Source organism: Podarcis vaucheri (genome assembly GCF_965113315.1).
Source record: "Podarcis vaucheri genome assembly, chromosome: 3".
NCBI classification, from domain to species: domain Eukaryota; kingdom Metazoa; phylum Chordata; class Lepidosauria; order Squamata; family Lacertidae; genus Podarcis; species Podarcis vaucheri.
The window spans coordinates 63,973,046-63,996,115 of record NC_138761.1 but is presented as its reverse complement, the minus strand read 5'-3'; the positions used below and the strand labels follow the sequence as shown (position 1 = coordinate 63,996,115).

General features: G+C 43.1%; 1 protein-coding gene and 1 long non-coding RNA gene across 5 annotated transcripts in view; one reads left to right on the top strand and one right to left on the bottom strand.

Moving 5' to 3' along the window:
- Window positions 1-23,070, bottom strand: part of MAP3K5 (mitogen-activated protein kinase kinase kinase 5) — a 103,546-nt gene that overhangs the window by 59,967 nt on the left and 20,509 nt on the right. For all 4 annotated transcript variants that reach the window (XR_014217753.1, XR_014217754.1, XM_082215887.1 and 1 more), the window contains exons 2-5: window positions 17,332-17,471; window positions 14,441-14,464; window positions 6,297-6,490; window positions 4,287-4,455 (exon numbers count right to left, since the gene is read on the bottom strand). Coding sequence is in view for 2 of the 4 variants with exons in the window: in XM_082215887.1 (XP_082072013.1) it covers window positions 4,287-4,455; window positions 6,297-6,490; window positions 14,441-14,464; window positions 17,332-17,471 (527 nt within the window). In the remaining 2 variants the exon portion in view is untranslated. The remainder of the gene's footprint in view (window positions 1-4,286; window positions 4,456-6,296; window positions 6,491-14,440; window positions 14,465-17,331; window positions 17,472-23,070) is intronic.
- LOC309528528 lies at window positions 39-6,363 on the top strand. The gene is made up of 3 exons (XR_014217798.1): window positions 39-367; window positions 1,492-3,187; window positions 6,246-6,363. It is a non-coding gene; the product is annotated as an uncharacterized lncRNA (long non-coding RNA).

Below are 23,070 nucleotides of genomic sequence, written 5' to 3'. Positions count from 1 at the left end.
CATGAAAGGATTTATTTAAGTCATTATAGCAAGAAAGGGAAATAAGAGTAAACTTTGCTGGTGCACTTCTGACATGACAAAATGATTTAACAGTTGCACCTGAAGAGGCACAAGTTAAAGTGGACAATATAATCATAATGTTCTTCATTATCTAATGAAAGAGCTTTTACTCAACCATCCTCTTTCTGCTTCCATTCAACTGCCACCAACTTACTTCTGAGCAGACATGCATAAAATTGCACTGTCCATTTTAAAAACACTAATTTAAGCCTGATGTCCCCAATGCAGCACCTACCAAGGCAACTTGCCCACCCACCAAAATGAGGGTTTGGGGGAGGGTTGCCTCCCTTTTAGTCTGTTTATATTGGTTGGTAGGGTAGTAGTAGATCACGGGTGTCAGACACAAGGCCCGCGGGCCAAATCCGGCCCGCCAGACCTCGTCATGTGGCCCGTGTAGCTGCCAGCCCGCTTCCCCCTGCGAGGCAGTGCGCTGTGGGCGGGGCTGGGGGGCTGGAAGGCGGACGGTGGAGAAAGCGAAGGCGCTCCCTTCCCGCGCCGTTACTTGGCCGGCCTGAGTGAAAATTTATGAGGCGGCGGCGGCCTTCGTCCAGGGTCGGGGGGCCATAGCGGGACTTTGCCCTCCCGGCGGCCTGGAGCATCTGGAGCTGGGGCGGCTGCGGGACCCGCCGGGCAGCGGCGGAGTCGCCGCCGCCGCTTCTTCTTCTTTTCCTCCTCCTTCGTCTTGCTCGCCGTTGCCGCCGCTCTCGTCTTGCTCAAGGCAGGCCTGGAGCCGGGACAACCCGGGCTTCGAGCCCGAGGCGGGCGAAGCGGCCAGGGCGGCTGGCGGGAGCGTGGCGGCGGGGGCCGTGCTGCAGATGGGCGTGGTGGAGTGGGGTGCCTTCGCCCTCGGAGCCCGACACCCGGGAGGGCCCGCCGAGAGCGGGAGGCAGCGGAGGTGCAGGTGGCGCGGCGAAAAGGAGGAAGGCGGAGGGGAAGGCAGGCCAGCGGCCTTGCTCCGCCGGAGGCGCCCTGACGCCGCGTTTCCCTCACGAGGAGACGGGCAAGGAGGTCGCTGAGCAGCCGCCGCCGCCTCGCCTGGGCCAAAGGGATGGTGCACCGCCTGCGAGGTGAGTCGCCGCCCGGCCGGGCCCTTCCCGGCTCGCATCTCTCCTTATTACTTTTATGTTACTCGCGAGTCTTCTGCTCTGAAGACAGATGCAAATAATCTGTTCAGCTCCTCTGCAATCTCCTTTCCCACCTTTGATTCCCTTGTTGGCCAAAGGCTCTACCACAGACATGTCCAAAGTCCATTTCGGGGGCCTAATCCGGCCCCTTCAGCAGTTTATGGGGTAAAATCCTCAAAAAACCCCTCAACAACTTCAACCCTAAAAAAAAAAAAGCTCAACAATTTCAATCCTAAAAAAAGCGCAACAACTTTGGTTGGCCCTCACGGCCCTTCACTTCATCAAATCTGGCCCTCCTTGAAAAAAGTTTGGGCACCCCTGTAGTAGATCTTGATGCCTTTTTGTGTGTTTGTGGGCTGGTTCTGAACATCACCAGTTTTTCTTTTGTGAAATGCATATTCTGTGGTGCCAGAATTCCAAATGTGCCCCTGAACTGAAAAAAATAATGGACTGCAGGTAGTGATTGGATTAAGCATAATTAAGCCATATTTCTTTTTCGCAGGAAAAGGGACTATTAATAGCAAATAACAAATGAGGTAAAATGAATAATTAAAGCTTTCTCTACACACAGGAATAGAAACTGACACAGGTATAATTAAGAAAGGGCAATTAACATAGGCTAGTTATCACCAATCCCCCACCTGTATTTATCAGGAAGCAATAAAAACAGACTGAATTTACAAGGAGGAAATGTTTCAGTTAAAAGGCACAAGAGCCTTTGAAAAGCTTCATTAATGCCTTGCATCTCCAAAGTAGACAGGCTGCTGCTTTACTGCAAAAACCGAAACAAAATAAAATGCAACTCAGGTCTCAAAAAACATTAGATGCTAACAGAAAACACTGAAATGCAACAGGCTGACAATGATGCTGTCTGGATGCCCCATAAAAAGTGAATGAAGGATGTCAGTGTGGGTTCGTGTGAAAGCAGCCTAAGAAACCAAGAAAATATAATGTGCAGTTCCTGGGCACATAGCTATATAATCATTCCAGAGCTCTCACTCGAACAGCAGCTCCTCCTGTCATACCGGAAGTGGATTTCTATATAAAGTTTTGTTGGGCACAGGAAGCAGAACACGGACTGTTTGAGCAGAAGCACTACCATAGGCTGTTAGGATTCCACAGATGGATTTTAAAATAGTTTTCATTTAGAATGATGCAAGGAGATACAAGTGAGCCCTCCTGTCTCACCCTCCTCCAAGTAGGAGGGTGTGAACAGGAGCATGTGAACAAGTACATGAAGGACCATAGCTCCGTTGCAGAGCACTCACTTTACATACAAAAGGTCCCAGCGTCTCCAGATAGAGCTGGGAATATTCCTGGTTTGAAGCCCTGAAGAGCTACTGCCAGTCAATGGGGGCAATATCGAGCAAGGCAGTATAAAGCAGCTTTCTATGTTGCACTGGGACTCCTGCAGCTTAATATGACAGTAGTTCCTTGCAGACTATCAGATGGTACTTCTGCGGGGTTAACCCTACAGAAGTGATCCCCCCCCCATCCACTTTGTGAAGTGCTATAGCAAGAAAGGGGATCTAAGTCAGTATGAGAGAGCTTCCTATGTTGCACTGGGACTCCTTCAGCTTGCGCTAAAAGTCCCAGCATAGGCATAGAATTTTCTCACATAATTTCTTTATAACCCAGCTACCAAACTTAACACAGTGTTCTCCAATATGCATAATATAATAGACTTTTTAAAAAAGGAATTCAGAATCCTAGCCATTATACACCCACCCCTTTCCACAGGCCTAGGCACAGATGTACACAAAGTTGCCATGGCAACAAAGTTCTGTTTTAAAATCTGGCAACTGCATGAGTGCTTTCACTCTGCAGTGAGACATAAGTGCCAGCGAGCCATTTGTCCAGAGCTCCCCGCATGCGTCACCATGCTCTTTTCACTGGAAGCAGCAGCTGACCCAGATCCATTTACTAGTGAAGCATTTGCTCTGAGAATTTCCTGAAATGGGTGCCTGCAGCAGATATTAATTCCCTCTGTTTCTGATGTTCAGGTGTGTGTGCCACTCACTGCTCACGTAGCCAAAACCCGTGTTCTGGAGCAGAGGTGTGGAACCCAAGGGCCACATTCCCTTCTGTGCAAGCTTCTGAGGGCCACATGCCCAATGGTAGGTGGGCTGAGAGACAAAAGTGGGCAGGGCAAGCTAATGCAAAGTTTACTTTTGTGTGGTAGGCATTACCAGGGTTGTAGGACACGTTTTGAAGGGACGCGGGTGGCGCTGTGGGTTAAACCACCGAGCCTAGGACTTGCCAATCAGAAGGTCGGTGGTTCGAATCCCCGCGACGGGGTGAGCTCCCGTTGCTCGGTCCCTGCCCCTGCCCACCTAGCAGTTCAAAAGCATGCCAAAGTGCAGGTAAATAAATAGGTACCGCTCCAGCGGGAAGGTAAACGGCGTTTCCGTGCGCTGCTGTGGTTCGCCAGAAGCGGCTTAGTCATGCTGGCCACATGACTTGGAAGCTGTACGCCGGCTCCCTCGGCCAATAAAGCGAGATGAGTGCCGCAATCCCAGAGTCGGTCACGCCTGGACCTAATAGTCAGGGGTCCCTTTACCTTTAGAAATTACCAGGGATGGGAAGCAAGGCCACTGAGGGGGGGGGGCTGAGAAGTGTTATAAGGGCAGATAAGAGAGGCCTGGAGGAATAAGGTTCTCCACTACTGCCCTAGGGGGAAGTATTAGCAGGCTCAGGAACCCTACAAAAGTTTTACCTTATTTATTTGTTAAATATCTATCTCCCCCACCCCACCAGGAATGCAAATGTCAAAATGATAAATCAATACAGACATACAGTGGGAGAAAAACACCTTTTGGGAGGGGACCTTAATGGGGGCAAGCCTCCTCTGAAATAAGGGCCTTGTGTGTTTAGTTAGCCACGGAAAGCTGACTGACCAGGGGTGTATGGAAAACTGGCTGGGAGGTGGAACTTGAATGAACTATCTGTGGAAGAAGGCACATCTGACTTCTAGGAACAGTGAACAGGAGCACTCCACAGAGTATGATTTTGTTATAATGGATTAAATATGTTAGTAGTGAGAAGAAATATGTCGGTGGAATAACAGGAGCAATAGATTCAAATTAAACAATAGGAGCCTACCTGAATATCCCTGTAAGACAACAACAAGTTTATCACAATGTCAGCAGACAGAAGTTCAATGTTATCCACCCGTTGTCGTATCCTGGCCAGTTCTGTGGCTAGTTCTTTTCCTGTGTATAAGTTACGTGCTTTTCGGATATCATTAAGAATTGACTCCCTGAAGTATTGACTAGAATGGAAAAGAAAACTATCAATTTAAGCCTGAATATTCAAGGACAGCCACTTGACTATCTAATTCTATAGTAAACACAATGATGAAGTACGAATGTGGGGCTCTCATTCTAATGCTACTTGGGACAATAACTGGCAGTAAGAGAACCAGGAAGACGAACCAAGGTAATGAAAGTTGATGTCAAGAATGATAGGAGTTATAGTCCAATAACCTCTGGAGGGACAAAGATTCCCCAACCCTGTAATAAATACCTACACATATGGAATGAATGCAAGAAACTGCAAGCTGATCACTTCTGTAACGCAGCCATATAACATGCTTCATCCCTTTAAATTCAGAAGAACACAAAATATTTGCAAATCATGGGATGAATGAACAGAAGTCACATCCTATATTTCATATACATAGTTCAGCATGGTAAGGGATGTTGGAAGCTGGAAGAGAGTTGTGCACTTCTTTTTCTTGTAGAGACCAAGGCTCTTCTGGGGCAACTTCTCATTTTCAGTGGGAGGGGTACAAAAAGAAGTATTGTCTCTCTCCCCCTCCCAGACCTAGAGATGTTAAATTCTTGAGAATAATCTTTTGGAGAATATTCTCGAGAATATTCTCGATTAATGAGAATATTAGAGAAATTTCATTTAAAATATAATATCCATTTTAATGCATTGAAAATGATATAATTAGTTAATATACATGTTTATTCATGGGTAAACGTGTTCAGATGGCAACCAAAAACTGTACAGATACTTTTATTCAATGGGGCAATGCAGTGAATTCACATTCTTTGATTTTTTGCACCAAACTTGAAATTGATTATATAGGCCTAGGTACTTTAAGTGTATAAAGCATTAAAGCTACTTTCTGTAAAAACAAAACAAAACACTGTGTGCCCAAGGATACAGAATTGCTAAGACTCAGGTCACACCAAAATAGAAAAAAGGCTATTACATATAGTTGAAATACATACAAATTCAAATGTTCATCAAATTAAATGAATAGCATTTTTAAAACTAAAAAAAATTAATGTTTTCTGTAGCTCACATTTCAGAACTGCCAATGGTGAATGACACAATGCCCAGTAATGTAACTGGATCAAAAAAATCATTATTCATTACTTACACCGGCAATATCACAGCTTGATTTATAATTTACTAGATTTTAAAAATGTGAGTTATAAAACTGGTTCTTACATTAGAATTTACAGTTTGTGGAGAATATTCTCCGGAGAATTTTCTAGCAGAGAATATTCTCTGGAGAATATTCCCACCTCACATCACTTCCCAGACCCACCTTTTACTTTTCAGGTACTCCCCTTCAGCTTCTTGAGCTTTTGAAGAAGGTGAGGTAGGATTGTGGCTTCTCTCTAGTTTCAGTGATATCATAGCTGGGGTGCATTGGCCTTGCTATCAAGCAGCTTAACTAGGAACAACGTCACCCCACCCAGGTCACTCCCAATACAAAGAACGCTCCTACACACAAGGTTGCACCTGACAAAGTTGTTCCATTTGCATAAATGCTTGTGCTTGTGCAATAAAACATCCCCACCATCTCCTGCCCATGCACACACCACTAATTTGTTCTGGGACTCTCCCCCACCCTAAAGTAGAATGGTGGGAAGTGTGTGGGGATGGAAGAAGAGTAAGAGGAAGTGCAATTGTACAAGCAGAAGTCATTGAATGAATGGGACAACTTCACTGCACAACCTAAGAACACAGAGATTATCATCCCTTGGATGCTACTACCATATGCTATACTTGTCTCACTGGTGTTTTTCCCCCTCTTGAAAGGCTTTCGCATGTGAATTTGGCAGAAGATTGCATTATGGTGAAGATCCTTACCTTGAGCTGGCTTGTGCCACCTTCAAAAGCTGAATGAAACGGTCAACCAAAGGTAAACATATTGGCCCAAGCAGAAGTTCAAAGCTGGGCTGCATCAGCTCAGTTAGTCCTTTCATAAAACTGCTGTCACAACAGTAGACTTTGTTATGGGGAGTTATCATATATGGTACGAATATGTAGTTGCCAGTGCACATCTGCAGGAGAAATAAAAATATACATTCTGTATGAATTACAGCATGAGAATGCTTTATTAAAGCTAAACCATTGGACCCATTGAAATCAATGGACTTGAATAACATGTCAGTTCATTTCAATAAGTCTGATCTGAGTATGACTTAGTTGGATATAACCCAGTGCAACCTATATTCAATGCTATTCTCTTGACAACGTTTCTTTCTGTTGATTACAGCAATCCCTTGGGGGGTTATCTGTCAAGGACCACATGCCAGTTGCAGTCAGGGCAGAAGCTAGCAGCTAGTGGGGCAAAGCCCAAAGAGGGCAGTGCACAGCCCTTTCTCTTTCTTTCTTTCTTTCCATCATCTTTATTTTATCTCTCTCTGTGTTTCTGTCCAGCTGGGAGGGGAGACAGGTTGGCTGAGAGCTGAGGGTCTCATAACATTAGACCAAAGATTGCAGATGGCTCACATTTGCTTTAAAACAATTCAGGTTTGGGTTTGTAAGTAGTTTTTTTAAAAAAGGCTATTGTTTGCAAGCTCAGTGGTACACTGAATGATGACTACTATTATTTCACATTTCCACACATGTGGATCTGCAAGGCCGTGGACAACAACAGAGCAATAAAACATTGCCAACCCAACAGCAAACGCAAAACTAACCACAAGGATCACAAAGAGATTAACAAAACTGCCTTGAGGTGGGGGCTTGTTAGTTTGTTTCTTACAATCAAGCAGTATATAAACTGTATGAAATAAGCAAATAATTTCATTGGAACAGTTACCGTATTTTTCTGTGTATAAGGCTAGGTTTTTAAACCAAAAAATTTGGTTTAAAATTAGGGCTCATTGTATACATGGGTAGTGCTGAAGGGTGTTTTCTTAATTTGGAGTCCCCCAAAACAGGGGGTGGGTGTCTTATACATGGGGGAAGAAGAATAAGAGTTTGGATTTGATATCCCGCTTTATCACTACCCTAAGGAGTCTCAAAGCGGCTAACAATCTCCTTTCCCTTCCTCTCCCACATAAGGAGTCTTATACACAGAAAAATACAGCATGTTTTTAGTAGTTCTCTCCTCCCTAGTAACGACGAAGCTCAATGTACCTCCCTCAGGAGGGAATTTCTCAGTCAACTTAATAGCCCTACCTTGTATCACCCATGACACTTCAGATGGCAAGCAAGGTGGGCTTCTAATGACTGAGTAGGTCCACGTAGTAGGTTATTTACAATGGATGTTAATGCCATTTTCAGGTGTTTTGAGTATTCAGGCAAACCTCTCTGTGAATTGGGGGCAGCACAGGTACTGATGCAAGCACTGCCCTCAGCCTTCCTATGTCCTCAATTCCCAACCATCTCTATGCTGTGTGTGGAAGGCCTATAGGGGCTTCTACTCAAATAAGCCCCCTGCACACCTTCATATAACAAAGGGAAGGCCCAGTGGCGTAGCGTGGGTTGTCAGCACCTGGGGCAAGGCAAGTAATTTGCGCCCCTAACCCGTGGATTTGCACCCCCTAACCCCCAGATGTTGTGCCCGGTGCGGCCGCCCCCCCTGCACCCCCCACGCTACGCCACTGGGAAGGCTAGGAACTGAGGGGGACGTGGGGTGGGGCTTGCATGTGCCCCTCTGTGCCCCCATCTACACTGTGAGCTTTCACATTTTAGAAATTATGGTTGAAACTTCATTTTGGTGTCAGAGAGCTCAAGCAGAGTAAGATCAGTTTCTTAGTATATCTACGGTGGTGTGTTATACTGCTGTAGGGAACATTACAGGGAAATCTCAGAAGATATCTAGTTTCTGTTACTGAAATACGAACAACCCTAATGAGAACTTATAGCAAAAGACTGGAATTACAAAGTCCTGTTTCCTTAAGCCGCATTGGGACTTATTTCCAAATAAAAAAGCTAGCAGTTGTATTATCTATATTCCCTCTCTGTGCAATAATCACAACTCCTCTTGGCTATAAAGATCCTGACAGCTCTGGAGAAGCTATGACACTTTCATTATTGAGCCTGTCACCACTACACCACGACAAGGTGGTAATCTCACAGCATTCATTATTACGTCATCCACTACTTATGCTTGGTTAGTGTGATAGCGAAATTGCCAATATTACTGTGGTGATGAGTCGGTGATGAATCAGTTCTCCTTTCTACAGCCCTTGCTATGTCTCTTTCAGAGACCATCCATAATAACTGTATTGCGTAAGACTTATTGTTGAAAGTACTTCTCTGCAGGATTTTCCTTTCAAACAGTTGTAACAGATGGCAAAATTTAGAGCATACTATTAAGCCCATTTCTCACATAATTTTCAGCGATCAAGTCAACATGTGCTAATATTGTGATTAATACAAATATACAGCAGAGAGTCCACTTTTACAAGGAGAAAAATAGACAGCTTGCTATCTAACTTGCTATCTAATAGGAATAAGACCGACACACATTTGCAGGATATTGAAATGTTGACAAACTTTCTCATCTTTCATTAGTGGAGCAATTCTCACAATTGTTTTGAGTATGATAAGCTAGGGGTGTATCCCTGTTGTCTTTGTCCATGGAGTTTTCTTGGCAGGGATACTGGAGTGGCTTGCCGGTTCCTACTCCAGGTGGATCACGTTTGGTCAAAACTCTCCACTATGACCTGTTCATCTTGGGTGCCCTGCTCGGCATAGTTCATAGCTTCTCTGAGTTCTTCAAGCCCCTTCGCCACGGCAAGGCAGTGATCCATGAAGGGGAGACAACAGGGATACACCCCTAGCTACTGGGATACTGGGATACAGTCTCAAAAATGATAGAATGATCTCGATACGAATCCAAGGCAGACCTTTTAACATCACAGTAATCCAAGTCTATGCACCAACTACTGGTGCTGAAGAAACTGAAATTGACCAATTCTATGAAGACTTACAAGACCTTATAGAAGTGACACCAAAGAAGGATGTTCTGCTCATTATAGGGGATTGGAATGCTAAAGTAGGGAATCAAGAGATAAAAGGAACAACTGGCAAGTTTGGCCTTGGAGATCAAAACGAAGCAGGGCAAAGGCTAATAGAGTTCTGCCAAGAGAACAAGCTGGTCATCACAAACACGCTTTTCCAACAACACAAGAGACGACTCTACACATGGACATCCCCAGATGGGCAACATCGAAATCAGATTGATTATATTCTCTGCAGCCAAAGATGGAGAAGCTCTATACAGTCAGCAAAAACAAGACCTGGAGCTGACTGTGGCTCAGATCATCAGCTTCTTATAGCAAAATTCAAGCTTAAACTGAAGAAAGTAGGAAAAACCACTGGACAGGTAAGATACAATCTAAACCAAATCCCTTATGAATACACAGTGGAAGTGAGGAACAGGTTTAAGGATTTAGATTTGCTGGACAGAGTGCCTGAAGAACTATGGGTGGAAGCTCGCAACATTATACAGGAGGCAGCAACTAAAACCATCCCAATGAAAAAGAAATGCAAGAAAGCAAAGTGGCTATCCAACGAGGCCTTACAAATAGCGGGGGAGAGAAGGCAAGCAAAATGCGAGGGAGATAATGAAAGCTACAAGAAATTGAATGCAGACTTCCAAAGAATAGCAAGGAGAGACAAGAAGGCCTTCTTAAACGAGCAATGCAAAGAAATAGAGGAAAGCAACAGAATGGGAAGAACCAGAGATCTGTTCAAGAAAATCGGAAATATGAAAGGAACATTTCGTACAAAGATTACCATAATAAAGGACAAAAGTGGTAAAGACCTAACTGAAGCAGAAGACATCAAGAAGAGGTGGCAAGAATACACAGAGGAATTATACCAGAAAGATATGGATGTCTCATACACCCCAGGTAGTGTGGTTGCTGACCTTGAGCCAGACATCCTGGAGAGTGAAGTCAAATGGGCCTTAGAAAGCACTGCAAATAACAAGGCCAGTGGAAGTGATGGTATTCCAGCTGAACTGTTTAAAATTTTAAAAGATGATGCTGTTAAAGTGCTATACTCAATATGCCAGCAAGTTTGGAAAACTCAGCAGTGGCCAGAGGATTGGAGAAGATCAGTCTACATCCCAATCCCAAAGAAAGGCAGTGCCAAAGAATGCTCCAACTACCGCACAATTGCACTCATTTCACACGCTAGCAAGGTTATGCTTAAAATTCTACAAGGAAGGCTCAAGCAGTATGTGGACCGAGAACTCCCAGAAGTGCAAGCTGGATTTAGAAGAGGCAGAGGAACCAGAGACCAAATTGCAAACATGCGCTGGATAATGGAGAAAGCTAGAGAGTTCCAGAAAGACATCTACTTCTGCTTCATTGACTATGCAAAAGCCTTTGACTGTGTTGACCACAGCAAACTATGGCAAGTTCTTAAAGAAATGGGAGTGCCTGATCACCTCATCTGTCTCCTGAGAAATCTCTATGTGGGACAAGAAGCTACAGTTAGAACTGGATATGGAACAACTGACTGGTTCCAAATTGGGAAAGGAGTACGGCAAGGCTGTATATTGTCTCCCTGCTTATTTAACTTATATGCAGAATTCATCATGCGAAAGGCTGGGCTGGATGAATCCCAAGCCGCAATTAAGATTGCCGGAAGAAATATCAACAACCTCAGATATGCAGATGACACAACCTTGATGGCAGAAAGTGAAGAGGAATTAAAGAACCTTTTAGTGAGGGTGAAAGAGGAGAGCGCAAAATATGGTCTGAAGCTCAACATCAAAAAAAGAAGATCATGGCCACTGGGCCCATCACCTCCTGGCAAATAGAAGGGGAAGAAATGGAGGCAGTGAGAGATTTTACTTTCTTGGGCTCCATGATCAGTGCAGATGGTGACAGCAGTCACGAAATTAAAAGACGCCTGCTCCTTGGGAGAAAGGCGATGGCAAACCTAGACAACATCTTAAAAAGCAGAGACATCACCTTGCCAACAAAGGTCCGTATAGTAAAAGCCATGGTTTTCCCAGTAGTGATGTATGGAAGTGAGAGCTGGACCATAAAGAAGGCTGATCGCCGAAGAATTGATGCTTTTGAATTATGGTGCTGGAGGAGACTCTTGAGAGTCCCATGGACTGCAAGAAGATCAAACCTCTCCATTCTGAAGGAAATCAGCCCTGAGCGCTCACTGGAAGGACAGATCGTGAAGCTGAGGCTCCAATACTTTGGCCACCTCATGAGAAGAGAAGACTCCCTGGAAAAGACCCTGATGTTGGGAAAGATGGAGGGCACAAGGAGAAGGGGACGACAGAGAATGAGATGGTTGGATGGTGTTCTTGAAGCTACCAGCATGAGTTTGATCAAACTGCGGGAGGCAGTGGAGGACAGAAGTGCCTGGCGTGCTCTGGTCCATGGGGTCACGAAGAGTCGGACACGACTAAACGACTAAACAAGCTAGGGGTGAGAAACCTCGCCCACACTTGTATTTCATATAGCCCTCTGGATCCCCTTCCAACCATTAGCTCTTCATCAGGGAGTTGCTAAGAGGGTTAAGAGCTTTGATGTGGTGAAATTACAAATATCTGCTGCACGAAAATAAAAACAGAAGGGGCACAGTCCTAAGCAGACTTGCGTTTCTTGCAAATATGAAAACAGCAGTCCATACATTATGCAATTTCATGAATGCAATATTCAGGATGTGATTGCATTTTGAAGTTTGAGGCTTCAAATAACTGCAATGCTTGCAGTTCAGCTGTGTGCTGACCTTATTTGCAGCCTTCTGCTGGGATTGCTAAGTCCTTGGTGCCTTTTGCACAGTCATGATAAAGTCTGCTGAAGAGCTTTTTAAAAATTTAAACTACAAACCTTGTTTTTTTTAAAAAAAATAATTCTCAAGGAGGTGAAACCTGAGTGGAATTACTAAGAATTAAAACATGACTTTGTTTCCACAGGAAATCACTCTTGGTGTATGTGTTTTAAAGGTGCATGATTGCATGTCTAAAATGTGACCCTTGAACAGCTTTCCACTGGGGCAGGGGTGTCCAACAGGTCAATCAGGATCAACAGGTTGATCCCCAGGAGGTTCTGGTCGATTGTGGGCTCCTTTTACTTTGCATTGGCATAAGAGCATCCTGCCCCAGCCCCTCGCCCCGGCCTCCATTTTCGCATGATCAGTGGAACCATCTGTGAGGCAGATTGTTTCCTTAGCGATTTTTTGGTGAGCGACTTTTCCCCTTACCCCTTTACTCAATGTTGACATTTTCCTCCATAAAAACAGCTCAACAAATTTGAGTTGTACCCCCCCAAAAAATGGGACTTTCCTCCCTAAAAAAAAAGGTCAACAACTTTGACCTGATCCCCTCAAAAACACGAATGGGGAACCTATGCTCTTCTAGCTCTTGTTGAACCCCCAACTACCATCATCCCTGGGATGGGACTTGGAGATCAGCAACATATGAATATGGCAGGTTACCCTACTTTGCATTATAGAGATTTATGACAGGCGTCCAGAGGATACCAGTTTAACCTGTTAATGCGAGATAGAGCATATTAACGTGTCAACAGCACAAAACACTTCAATATCGAAAGACCTGTCTGCATAATGGAAACATCCAGAAGCCTCCTGTGTCTTGTTTCTAAAATATAATCTCTTTGAAACACATTTCCGGTTCCTGATGTAGCCACAAAATATATAGAATAAAAACAAAAATATCCTGTCCATCTTCCCTACTGTTCCTCCTTTGCATGATTGCAGCTGTCTATAAAATCAAAGTCTTGTAGAAGGACTGCTCCTCACACAACAGGGCTCCCCTCCCCTTCTCCCCAATACTGGCTAGGTGAGGGGGTTGAGAGATCCCCCTGAACATCACACAAGGGGAGGAGAAGGAGGACTGTCCCATCTGACAAACGGAACAGTTTAGATAATTGTGATGCCAACCAAAGGAGAAAACCCACAAGACCAGCTTCCTTCCTCCTAATAAGTTCCAACAGTTTGAGGCAAATATGAAAGAAAACCATATTCAGCTGACAAATGGTTATTCTGAAAAGCTGAGGAACAAATGTTTCCCTGTTGTTGTTTGTTTGATTGATAAAATTTATACACCACTCAATTGTAAAAACAAAAAACCCCAAAGTGGTTTACAGAAAGGTAAAACAATAAAAGTTAACAACCATGCTTACAAACATACAAAGGTTAAAATATTAAAACAGATTAAAATTGTCATTGCTATAACCCCCTTTTCACCACTCTTCTCATTGAAAGTAGAACCACTCTCCACAATCCTATATGGTTTTGTGCACTATTTTAAAGCAGCCTGCCAGCAATTCTTCTGCCACGTCCCCAAATTAACTTGGCTTTCCACATTCTGCTCCAACAACAAATTGCTGAATCCTAAAAAGACTCAAGACAAGCCTTAGGCTAGGTGAGCAGTCAACAGTTGTATAGTTAGAGGTCCACCTCTGAATCTCAGAAGTTGAGGGACAAATGGCAACAACCTGCTTGTGGCTTCCTGAAAGCATCTGATGTTCGGATTACAACCATAAGAAACCAAATGCTAGACTATATGAGCCTCTAGTATGATCATAAGAGCTTTCCTTGTGTCATGAGGATGTTGTATGGGAATTGTGGGCTAAATGCAGTTTATCAGTCCTGGGCATTTGTAAAAGCAGGAAGCTTATCTATCTGTACAGTTTCCAAAAGCAGGAAAAGGAAAGCAACTTGCTTAAAATCAAGCCAAAGGGAAGAAATAAGAGTAGGAATCAGAGAAGGGAATGCATGGGTGCAAGAATCCAGGAAGTTTGCTTGTGTGAAGGAAAAAGAGACAAATTGTAGAAAACCTGGTAAAGACAATGTGAAATGGTAAACATGACACTAGCAACAGGTTAATTAATGTGATTTCTAGTATTTAATTCTGGAAATTCAGGCATTTTGACCTAAGTAACAGAGATATATGGAATAGGTGTATCAGAGAAAACTGAGTGGCATACTTTTAAACCTTCAGCTAAGTCACAGGGCAATTCATACCACAATTTACTATTTTTGAAAAACATACTTACATTATTCTTCTGGCAAATAATTTCCTATAAAGAAAAAAAAGATAGATATCAATTGTATAAATTGCAGATGATAACTAATACAGAACTTTGGACCTGAATGCCATTATGCTTGTCCTTGGAATTTTGCATTTATTTTATGGGATTCCACTGCCTAGGGAGAAATTCCCTTTGTATTGAATGCAAGAGATACAGTTACTGAACCTTCTCTTGTGCCTATAACAGTAGCCTAGACCACAGAGATTAAAAACATGAAGATAAAAGGGACAGGAAAAGATTCACCATTCTGGTTTATGGACTGGTGGTAACTTGAAGGCAGGCTTTTTCAATGTTAGCACCAGCGTCTGACATATGAGAGCCCCATCTGTACTGGCATTCCACTGTTTTTTGAAGGCACACCTGTTTACAAAGGCATTCTCTTGACCTAAGTCTCCTGTTTTAACTGCCGTGCTGTTTTCATGGAATGGTCTTACTCTACGTTTTAAATGCTGTACATTTTAACCATGTTATGTAATGTAATTTTATAAACCATTCAGAAGACTTTTTTGGCATTAAGTAGTAGATCGATTGATTGATGGGATTAATAATGCTACATGTCAGACTGTTGCTGAATGTGCAGGAGTAAAGAATTGTGGCAACCTTAGATACAAAACTGGGCAAATGTTACCAATTCCTGTTAGCAAGATAGCAGTTGAATTTGCAACAATATGCCAACCAAGGTTATTTGTTAATAAATCCATTACAATGTCCATTCTGAAGATTTGCGCCGCCACAGCTACTTAACAACTATTTTTATCCAATATATTAAATACTAGTTGCTATTATTGGGAAACTCATATTCATCAGTTATCATTATGCATATCTTGCTGTGCTGTCAGTTGCCATGGACACGCCTTTGAATTGACTGCAAGGAAGGACTTAAAAACATCCAGATGCTCCACACTATTTCTGAATGACACAACAGAAGGGATGTGAGAAAATCACAGGTTAGCTACATAACTTCATCTGTTCGAAAGTCCAATCAGCTTAGTATTTGTAGGCCTGAAGTAAGATAAGGTATATGGTTGTGAAGGGAAGAGTTGTGGTTAGAACTGATTTTGTTCACTTTTATTTAAACAGTTCTATCCCACCTACTTCCCAGACAAATCAAGACAGCTAACAAACCAAAATACAGGAGTAATATTTCAAATACAGTGGTACCTCTAGATACGAACGGGATCCGTTCCGGAGCCCCGTTCGCATCTAGAAGTAAACGTAACTAGCGACGGCACGTCTGCGCACACACACGTTGCTTTTTGCTGCTTCTGCGCATGCGCATGACATCATTTTGAGCGTCTGCACATGCAGCGAAACCCGGAATAAGGCGCTCCGTTACTTCCGGGTTGCCGAGGAGCTTAACTCAAACGCGCTCAAGTCGAAGCGTATTCAACCCGAGGTATGACTGTACAGAAAAATCAACAAGGAAAACCCACTCATAACAACCAACAATCCCCCTCCTCACACCCAGCCACAAACACCCCAGTAATAATTCCAACACAACCAAGCCCCAAAGTCCTTTTCAGAAAGTCAAATCTTTACCGGCAGCCTGATACACCTCAGAATCCCATACTGATTCAATTCTGTGTTTGATGCTCCTATATATCACAAGGTGTATGTATGTTTACATATATTTGCATCAGCTGCAGTTTCCGATTTGTTTTTTGACCACAGGTTTCTGAAACAGGAAGTGAGACCAGTTCAGTTGTGGGGTGCGGGGAGGGGGTGGAATGGGAGAACCAGCTGTGGGGTAGTAAAAGCAGTGTCTCAGTCATTACTTCCTGCAATTCCAAGAACTGAATGCCATACGCTGACAAATTAATTCAACTATCTGTAATAAGGCTAATGTGGAATGCATTGTGCAGGATCAGACCCCCATGGGCTCAGATAGTACAAGCACTCTCATCACACTCAGGCTTGCCCTCCATAATTCTGTAGTTTTAATTTGCTAGGGTAGTACGATGAGGTTGATACTAGGAAAAACTCCCTAACTGTAATTACAGTGCAACAATGAATTGTTCTGCCTAGGGAAGTACTGCTATTTTCTCCCTTGAATTTACCAGCATATACTGGATGGGCATCCGTCTTGGATTCTTTAGGATATCCTGTCACAGGAATGACATACTGGGTTCCTTCCAACTCTGTGGGTATGTCTGAACTAGAGTCTCTGTGGGCTAGTTAATTTCATTTTTGTATTTGTTCTTCAACATGTCCCACCCGTCAGTTCTTGCCGCTCTGCCCTTCAAACATTTAAGGTGCAAAGAGCAACAGGGAATCAATGCAGGCAAAAAGAGCGGGACAGGTGAACGGACAGGCGGAGGAAGAATACAAGAATTTTAAAACATTACTTTAATGCAACAGGAAAATCAGCCACGGTGGAGTGAAGTAGACGTGGAATACCTTTTGGGTGTTTACTGAGATTTCCAAAACCTCTGTTCCAGGTTTCTTTCACACTGAGCTTTGAAGCAGTTTGACAGCAAGCAAGAGTAAGTGGAAAGACATTTTGTGGTTCCCTTAGCATAGTATTTTTTATTTGTAAATGACTACCCTGTGAGGTAGGCTAAGCCGAGAGGCAGTGACTGGCCCAAGGTCACCCAGTGAGCTTCATGGCCAAATAGGGATTTGAAACCTGGTCTCCCAGGTCCTAGTTCGGCACTCTAAGTACCACACCACACTGACCCTGTATGTTTGGCATCTGATTGTGTTTTCCTTCCCAGCTGCTAAGAAATCATGATGACAAATAAAACTGAGAATTGAGTAAGCATAGAGGACTTTAGCTCAATGCAATAAGACACGTCTCTGAAATTCTCAGGTCCCCTCCCACCTCAATCTTTTCAAGCTACAAGAGCATCACTTACCTTCAATGACTGCAGAGAGTCTGCATTTGTATCACAGTAGAGGATAATATTGTTGGCCATGCTGAAACTCTCTCGGACTCCCAGGTGATAGAAGAGGGAGGGCTGACGGAAAGCATCACTCATCTCCACCACTGCAATGTCTGCAAGGAAGAGCAAAAGATATGCTTGTCAGTCTTAGTTTTAAAGTTCCAGCACTGCAAATATATTTTCAATTAACCTGATGGCTTTTCTCAGCAACCATCAAAGGTAGCTGCTGTCCTGGAGAACAGAAGTTGCTTTTAAAGCCAATTCCAAAACCAGTAACTAGAAAATGAACTACAGTGATGAAATGAAAAAGAACTTGCAACATTTTTTTGCTATGGAACAACAGATCTAAGCTTTTGTTCCAAGAAGGCTGTACTTTAAGGGGAAATAGCAGAAGAGGAGGGATTTCCTCTTTGAAATAAATAAAAAACTGAATCTTGAGGACTCTTCTAGTAGTGGTTCCTCATTGCAGCACTGGCAGCACATCTGGGAGCTATGGACAATTCTAATATTTTGCGTTTATGGGTTCCACCTTTAAAGTGTTCTCATACAACAGGGAAGCATTATGCGGCTTTTATAACTTTCCGTTAACAGAGCCATTAGATTCCTGGCTGTTCACAGTATTTCGCTCCATGGTCTACCAGATTCCACGTAATGCTTCCACATAAAATAAAGTCAAATCATTTTTTTAAAAGTCGTTCCACATCACCTCATCTACCAAAGAACCCTGTGCATTAAAGAATATTCTGGGACATGCCATAAGGTGTGCAGACAGTTCACATACAGAACTGGCCTGGCTTCCTGGGCTTCATCCTTCCGATGCATGAAAAAAGAGTAAAACCTTAGAACGAACACTCTGTGCAATTTCACATTGCAGGGAAAGATCAATGATAGAGGCAAATCACGTTTCAGAAAAACTTGTCTGCCTTTGAATAACTTTCAATGAGTTTTAAAATTTACCAGAACACAGTCTGATATACCAAAATACAATTTCCCCCCCTTTCCTAGAACATTTTTGTGATTGGTTACATGCAAGTTCTCATCCTGGAGAACTGAAATGTTTCTTGGATTAGATATTTATAAATTAAACATCCTAGAACTCTGGAACCCTTTAGCCATCCTCCTCTCCTTTGGTGATCTGATAATTTACACCATCCATACAGTGTAAATTGCAAGCAATATGTAGGAGTAATATTAAATGATAAGGAGACATATTCATCACTTTAGAGTCATGATTTGTATCCTTGCTTAAAGTTTACAACTTATTTATGGAGAGTTGCTGTCAGGGCTGGAGTCAAGAGCAGGTCAGAAAGCAAGAAGCAGAGTTTGTCAGTGAAGTTAACTCTTTATTAAAAGAAACAGCATACAACTCAGCAACACTTCCCACAAGTACTGCCCCTATGGAGCAGTGGCCAGGACTGATGGTCCCTGCCTTCAATCCCCTCTAAGGCTCCTCCTCAGCCGGATGTTTCCCAAGCAGCCTCAAACTGCTGTAGGGGTACCTTTAATCTCTGTTCCGCAGAGGGAGGGGAGCTTGTTGCCGTTTACAACACCTGGGAGACAGACTCCTGGGATTATTCTGCAGCCTCTGGGGCTCCCCTCCTCTGCTTCAGCCTCTGAGTCTGAACTACTCCCTGTCACAGGCTCTCCTTGCTCACTAAATCCCACTGCCTCTTCAGCATCCAATAACACCCTCCACTCTTTGCCCTCTGACCTCTTGTCAGTGTCCCACCACCAATCTCCTGCCTTTGAATCTCCCTCCTCTGGGGTGTCCCTTGGGAGTTCCCTGGCTGGTGCCTCCCACCACTCCTCGTCATCCAGCTAATCCCTCACAGTTACATAAATTTCAGAAAGTTGAATTAAATGCAAGATTCCACATCTCAAAAGCAACAAACTAATCCAGAGGGATCTTTTATCAGAGAAAGTAACTACAGATCAGAGGTAGGCAAGCTAAGGCCCGGGGGCCGCATGCAGTCCAATCACCTTCTCAATCTGGCCCGCAGACGGTCTGGGAATCAGCGTGTTACATGAGTAGAATGTGTCCCTTTAAAAAATAATAATAATATGCATCTCTGGGTATTTGTGTGGCATAGGAATTCGTTCATATTTTTCCCCAAAATATAGTCCGGCCCACCACATGGTCTGAGGGACAGTGGACTGGCCCAGAGTTGAAAAAGGTTGCTGACCCCTGCTCTAGATAGTAGTCTTCCTACTTCTGCCTCCACAGTAGTTTCTGAGTACCAGTTGTTGAAAACTGCAGGAGGAAGCGTGTTCTTATGCTTGGGTCCTGCTTCTGGGCTTCCCATGGGCATCTGGTTGGCCACTGTGAGGACAGGATGCTGAACCAAATTGGCTACTGGCCTGATCCAGAAGGCTCTCCTTGTCTTCTTATACCATATGTATTGTATTTCTCTTTACATTATAGTAATTACTTCTAAACCTGCATTTGCTTTTTTCGTGATACGTGTTCTCCTTTTTAGCAAGGCATAAGTGGTCTCTCTAGCTGCACTCCTATCAGTCTATCAGCTTCACCAGAAATGAATTCACAAAGAACAACATTAGAGGTATCTTGGATTCTCTTGTGTGGCCACACTCATGTTACAGGACTGGTTGGTTTTAAAATAGTGAAAGGTGTTGTCTCTCGGTAGGCTATCTACCACAAACCTGTACTATCCGTTAACATTTACTGCATAAGCCTCAGTGCCATAATTCTCCTTAGTAACATAGCTAGCTTTGTGTTATTATTAAAGCAAGCAACCTTCTGCTTCTGCAGCATCATAAAAAGGCAGCATAGAAGATGTGTCTTTTCTCGTGAACATGCCATCTGTCTTTCTCACCCACAACACTTCCTTCCCCTAACCATTCAGTCAATTGTGCTGATTTTTCAAAGGAAAAAAGTGGGGGAGAATCTGTAAAGAGTTTCTCAGAATCTAAAAAGCAAATGGATATTTTCAGTTGTTAAAAATAGAGTAATATTTTGTTTCCAACACTATTTCTATCTATAAAGTTAGAGACACTTCTACTGACAATTCAAGAGTAGAAAGTAAAGTGTCATTAGTAACACTTGTTAGATTAAGTAATTATTTTTTAAAAAACAACCCTCAAACATTTAATTGACTGAAGAGTGCACCCTAATAACCAGTTCATTTATACCTTTTTAATACCAAGGCTTATAAAAACTGCAGATGACAAACACTAAGAGGCATCTCCCCTGTTCTCCCACATAAGATGGATCTTCTAGGAAGATCTGACACAACACATGAACACATCATTTGAAAACTATATTTCTTGCTTCTGAAATACTGTTTTTAACCATACGCAAATTTAATTAATGGGTTAATTTTAAAAACTCATATAACCTAAACTTTATGTTCATTTGTACGCACAGCTTGTATCCACCAAGAGCCATGCATTCAGTGTTGTGGGCCCAATTCTGTGGAACTGCCTCCCAACTGAGATCAGGTAGACCATCTCCCTGTTGAACTTCACATAGTGAAGTCCTATTTCATCAGGCATTTAAGTACGTTTTCTTATTTTTCTAGTTAGTTTTAACTAGTTTTATCTTTGTAGTGTCTTTTTAACCTGACTTTACACCATGCACAGACTAAAGTGTTAAGCAATATTTAAATTGTTTAAATAAATAAATAAATAAATAAATAAATAAAACTAAGGTAACAGCAAGAGCCTGAAATATAACAGTTGATAGAGCATAAGACTCTTAATCTCAGATTTGTGGTTCAAACCTCACATTGGGCAAAATATTCCTTCACTGCATGTTGATTATTTTCTGCTGCCTTTTGTAGTGTTCTGCTTTAAATGATGTATTTTTTCAATGTTAACCACCATAGGGTTCTGTGAGAGGAAGGGGTAGGTTATAAGAAACAAGGAGACTGGCTTCATTCTGGCTTAAGGTTTTAGTCTTTTGTATAGACACTGTGAACAATTCTATGCATCTTTACTCAGAATTAAGCTACAGTGGGCCCAGTCAAGATTATTTGTAGGTAGATGTTCATGAGATAGCAGCCCATGTCTCTTAGGAGATAACACCACAATGATGAATAATTCTGTGTTTTGTTTTTACAGCAGTCTTGTAAATAAAAACTCCGAGGAAGATCACATAAATTCCCTCAAGTTCTCTCAGATGAGAGGATGTACTTCACAGCAAAATAAATAAATAAAAATCATTACATTATGGAACTCACTACCACAAACTGTAGGGGTACAAGACAAATTCATGGAGAAGCAAGCTATCAATGGCTACTAGCCCTGACAGCTGTATACCACCTCCAGTATTGTAGGCAGTATGCCTCTGAATGGTAGTTGTTGGGGAATACAAGTGGGGATGGGGCTGTTGCATTCATGTCCTGCTTGTGGATTTCCCATACTGGTTGGCCACTGGTAGCCAGTGATTGGCCACTGTGAGAACAGGATGCTGGACTAGATAGGCCTTTGGTCTGAGGACTTATGTTCTTAAATATGCCTTGAATGGATTTCAGAACATAAAGCTTACAACCCAATTCTATGTACCGATGGCCACTGTTTTCTATCATATTATATAATATGATAAACGCTGTAGTAAGAAGGGTGAACACCCACTATGACGAACTTTGCACTTAGCTTAAATCAATACTATTAATCACTAAGGTGAATTACCGAAGTTGAAGTGCTCTCATTGTTCTTTGCCATGTAAGCAGCCCAAGAACCAAATGATTACTTCCCATTTAACTACACTCCTGTTTGCCTCCTAAGGGATTTCATTTAATTTCATACAGGACAAATGAACTGGATCTATAAATGAGCCAGACCAATTTCCAATTGAGCTACATCATGGATTTTCTGGTAGTATTGATAGGACAGCTTCTCATGCTAATGCAATCAAATATTTCTCCACTTTCCCTCTAGTTGGGCTCTGTGGTGAAAGGTGATTAGCAGAACATTAGCCCCTTGAAACTGAAAGGGGGCTAATGATGCATTTCTTTTCACTGTAGTCCTTTAGCAAACACAATAAATCTGTTACCCATTTGTGGTATACCAAGCACATCAAACGGTTTGATAAAAGAGCAGAATAGATAGAGACAGGAAGACAAAAAGTACCGTAAATTTCGCTCTATAACACGCAGATTTTTTCTCCTAAAAAGTAAGGGGAAATGTCTGTGTGTGTTATTGAGTGAATGTGTGGTCCCTGGAGCTGACTCGCTGGAGCGCAGGGGCAAAAATAGGCAAAAATCAGGCAAAAATAAGATTGGGCGGGCGGGCGGAGGGAAGGCGGAAGCTGCTGCTTTCCTGCATTCTGCCTCAGGGTCTTACTGTCCACCCGCTTCTGTTGCTGCATTTGCTCAAACTCAACAAAGAGCAGGGAATCCCCTGCCCTCCTGGCAAGCAGAGGGTTAAGGAAAGGATCGAGTCCTTCCTTCTAATTCTTTCCTAGTCACACTGCTTGCAGGCTCCAGCCCACCACCTCCTCCTCTCTGTGCTCTAGGGACTCGCAGGCAGCCGAAAAACATGCAGGTGGGAGAGAGAGAGGGGGGGCTGGCTTGGGGGGGGGACTTTTGCTTTCCTTTCCTCCCCCCACCCCGTTAAACCCCTCTCCTGCATTGTTAGCCAGCTGCTTCTCCGCACAGCCCTCTTGTGCTCCTTGTCCCTTCTGTGTTTTTCCTTCCCTCCCCATTTAAAATGTGGTGACAAAGCACGGATCCACATGGATCCTCAGGATTT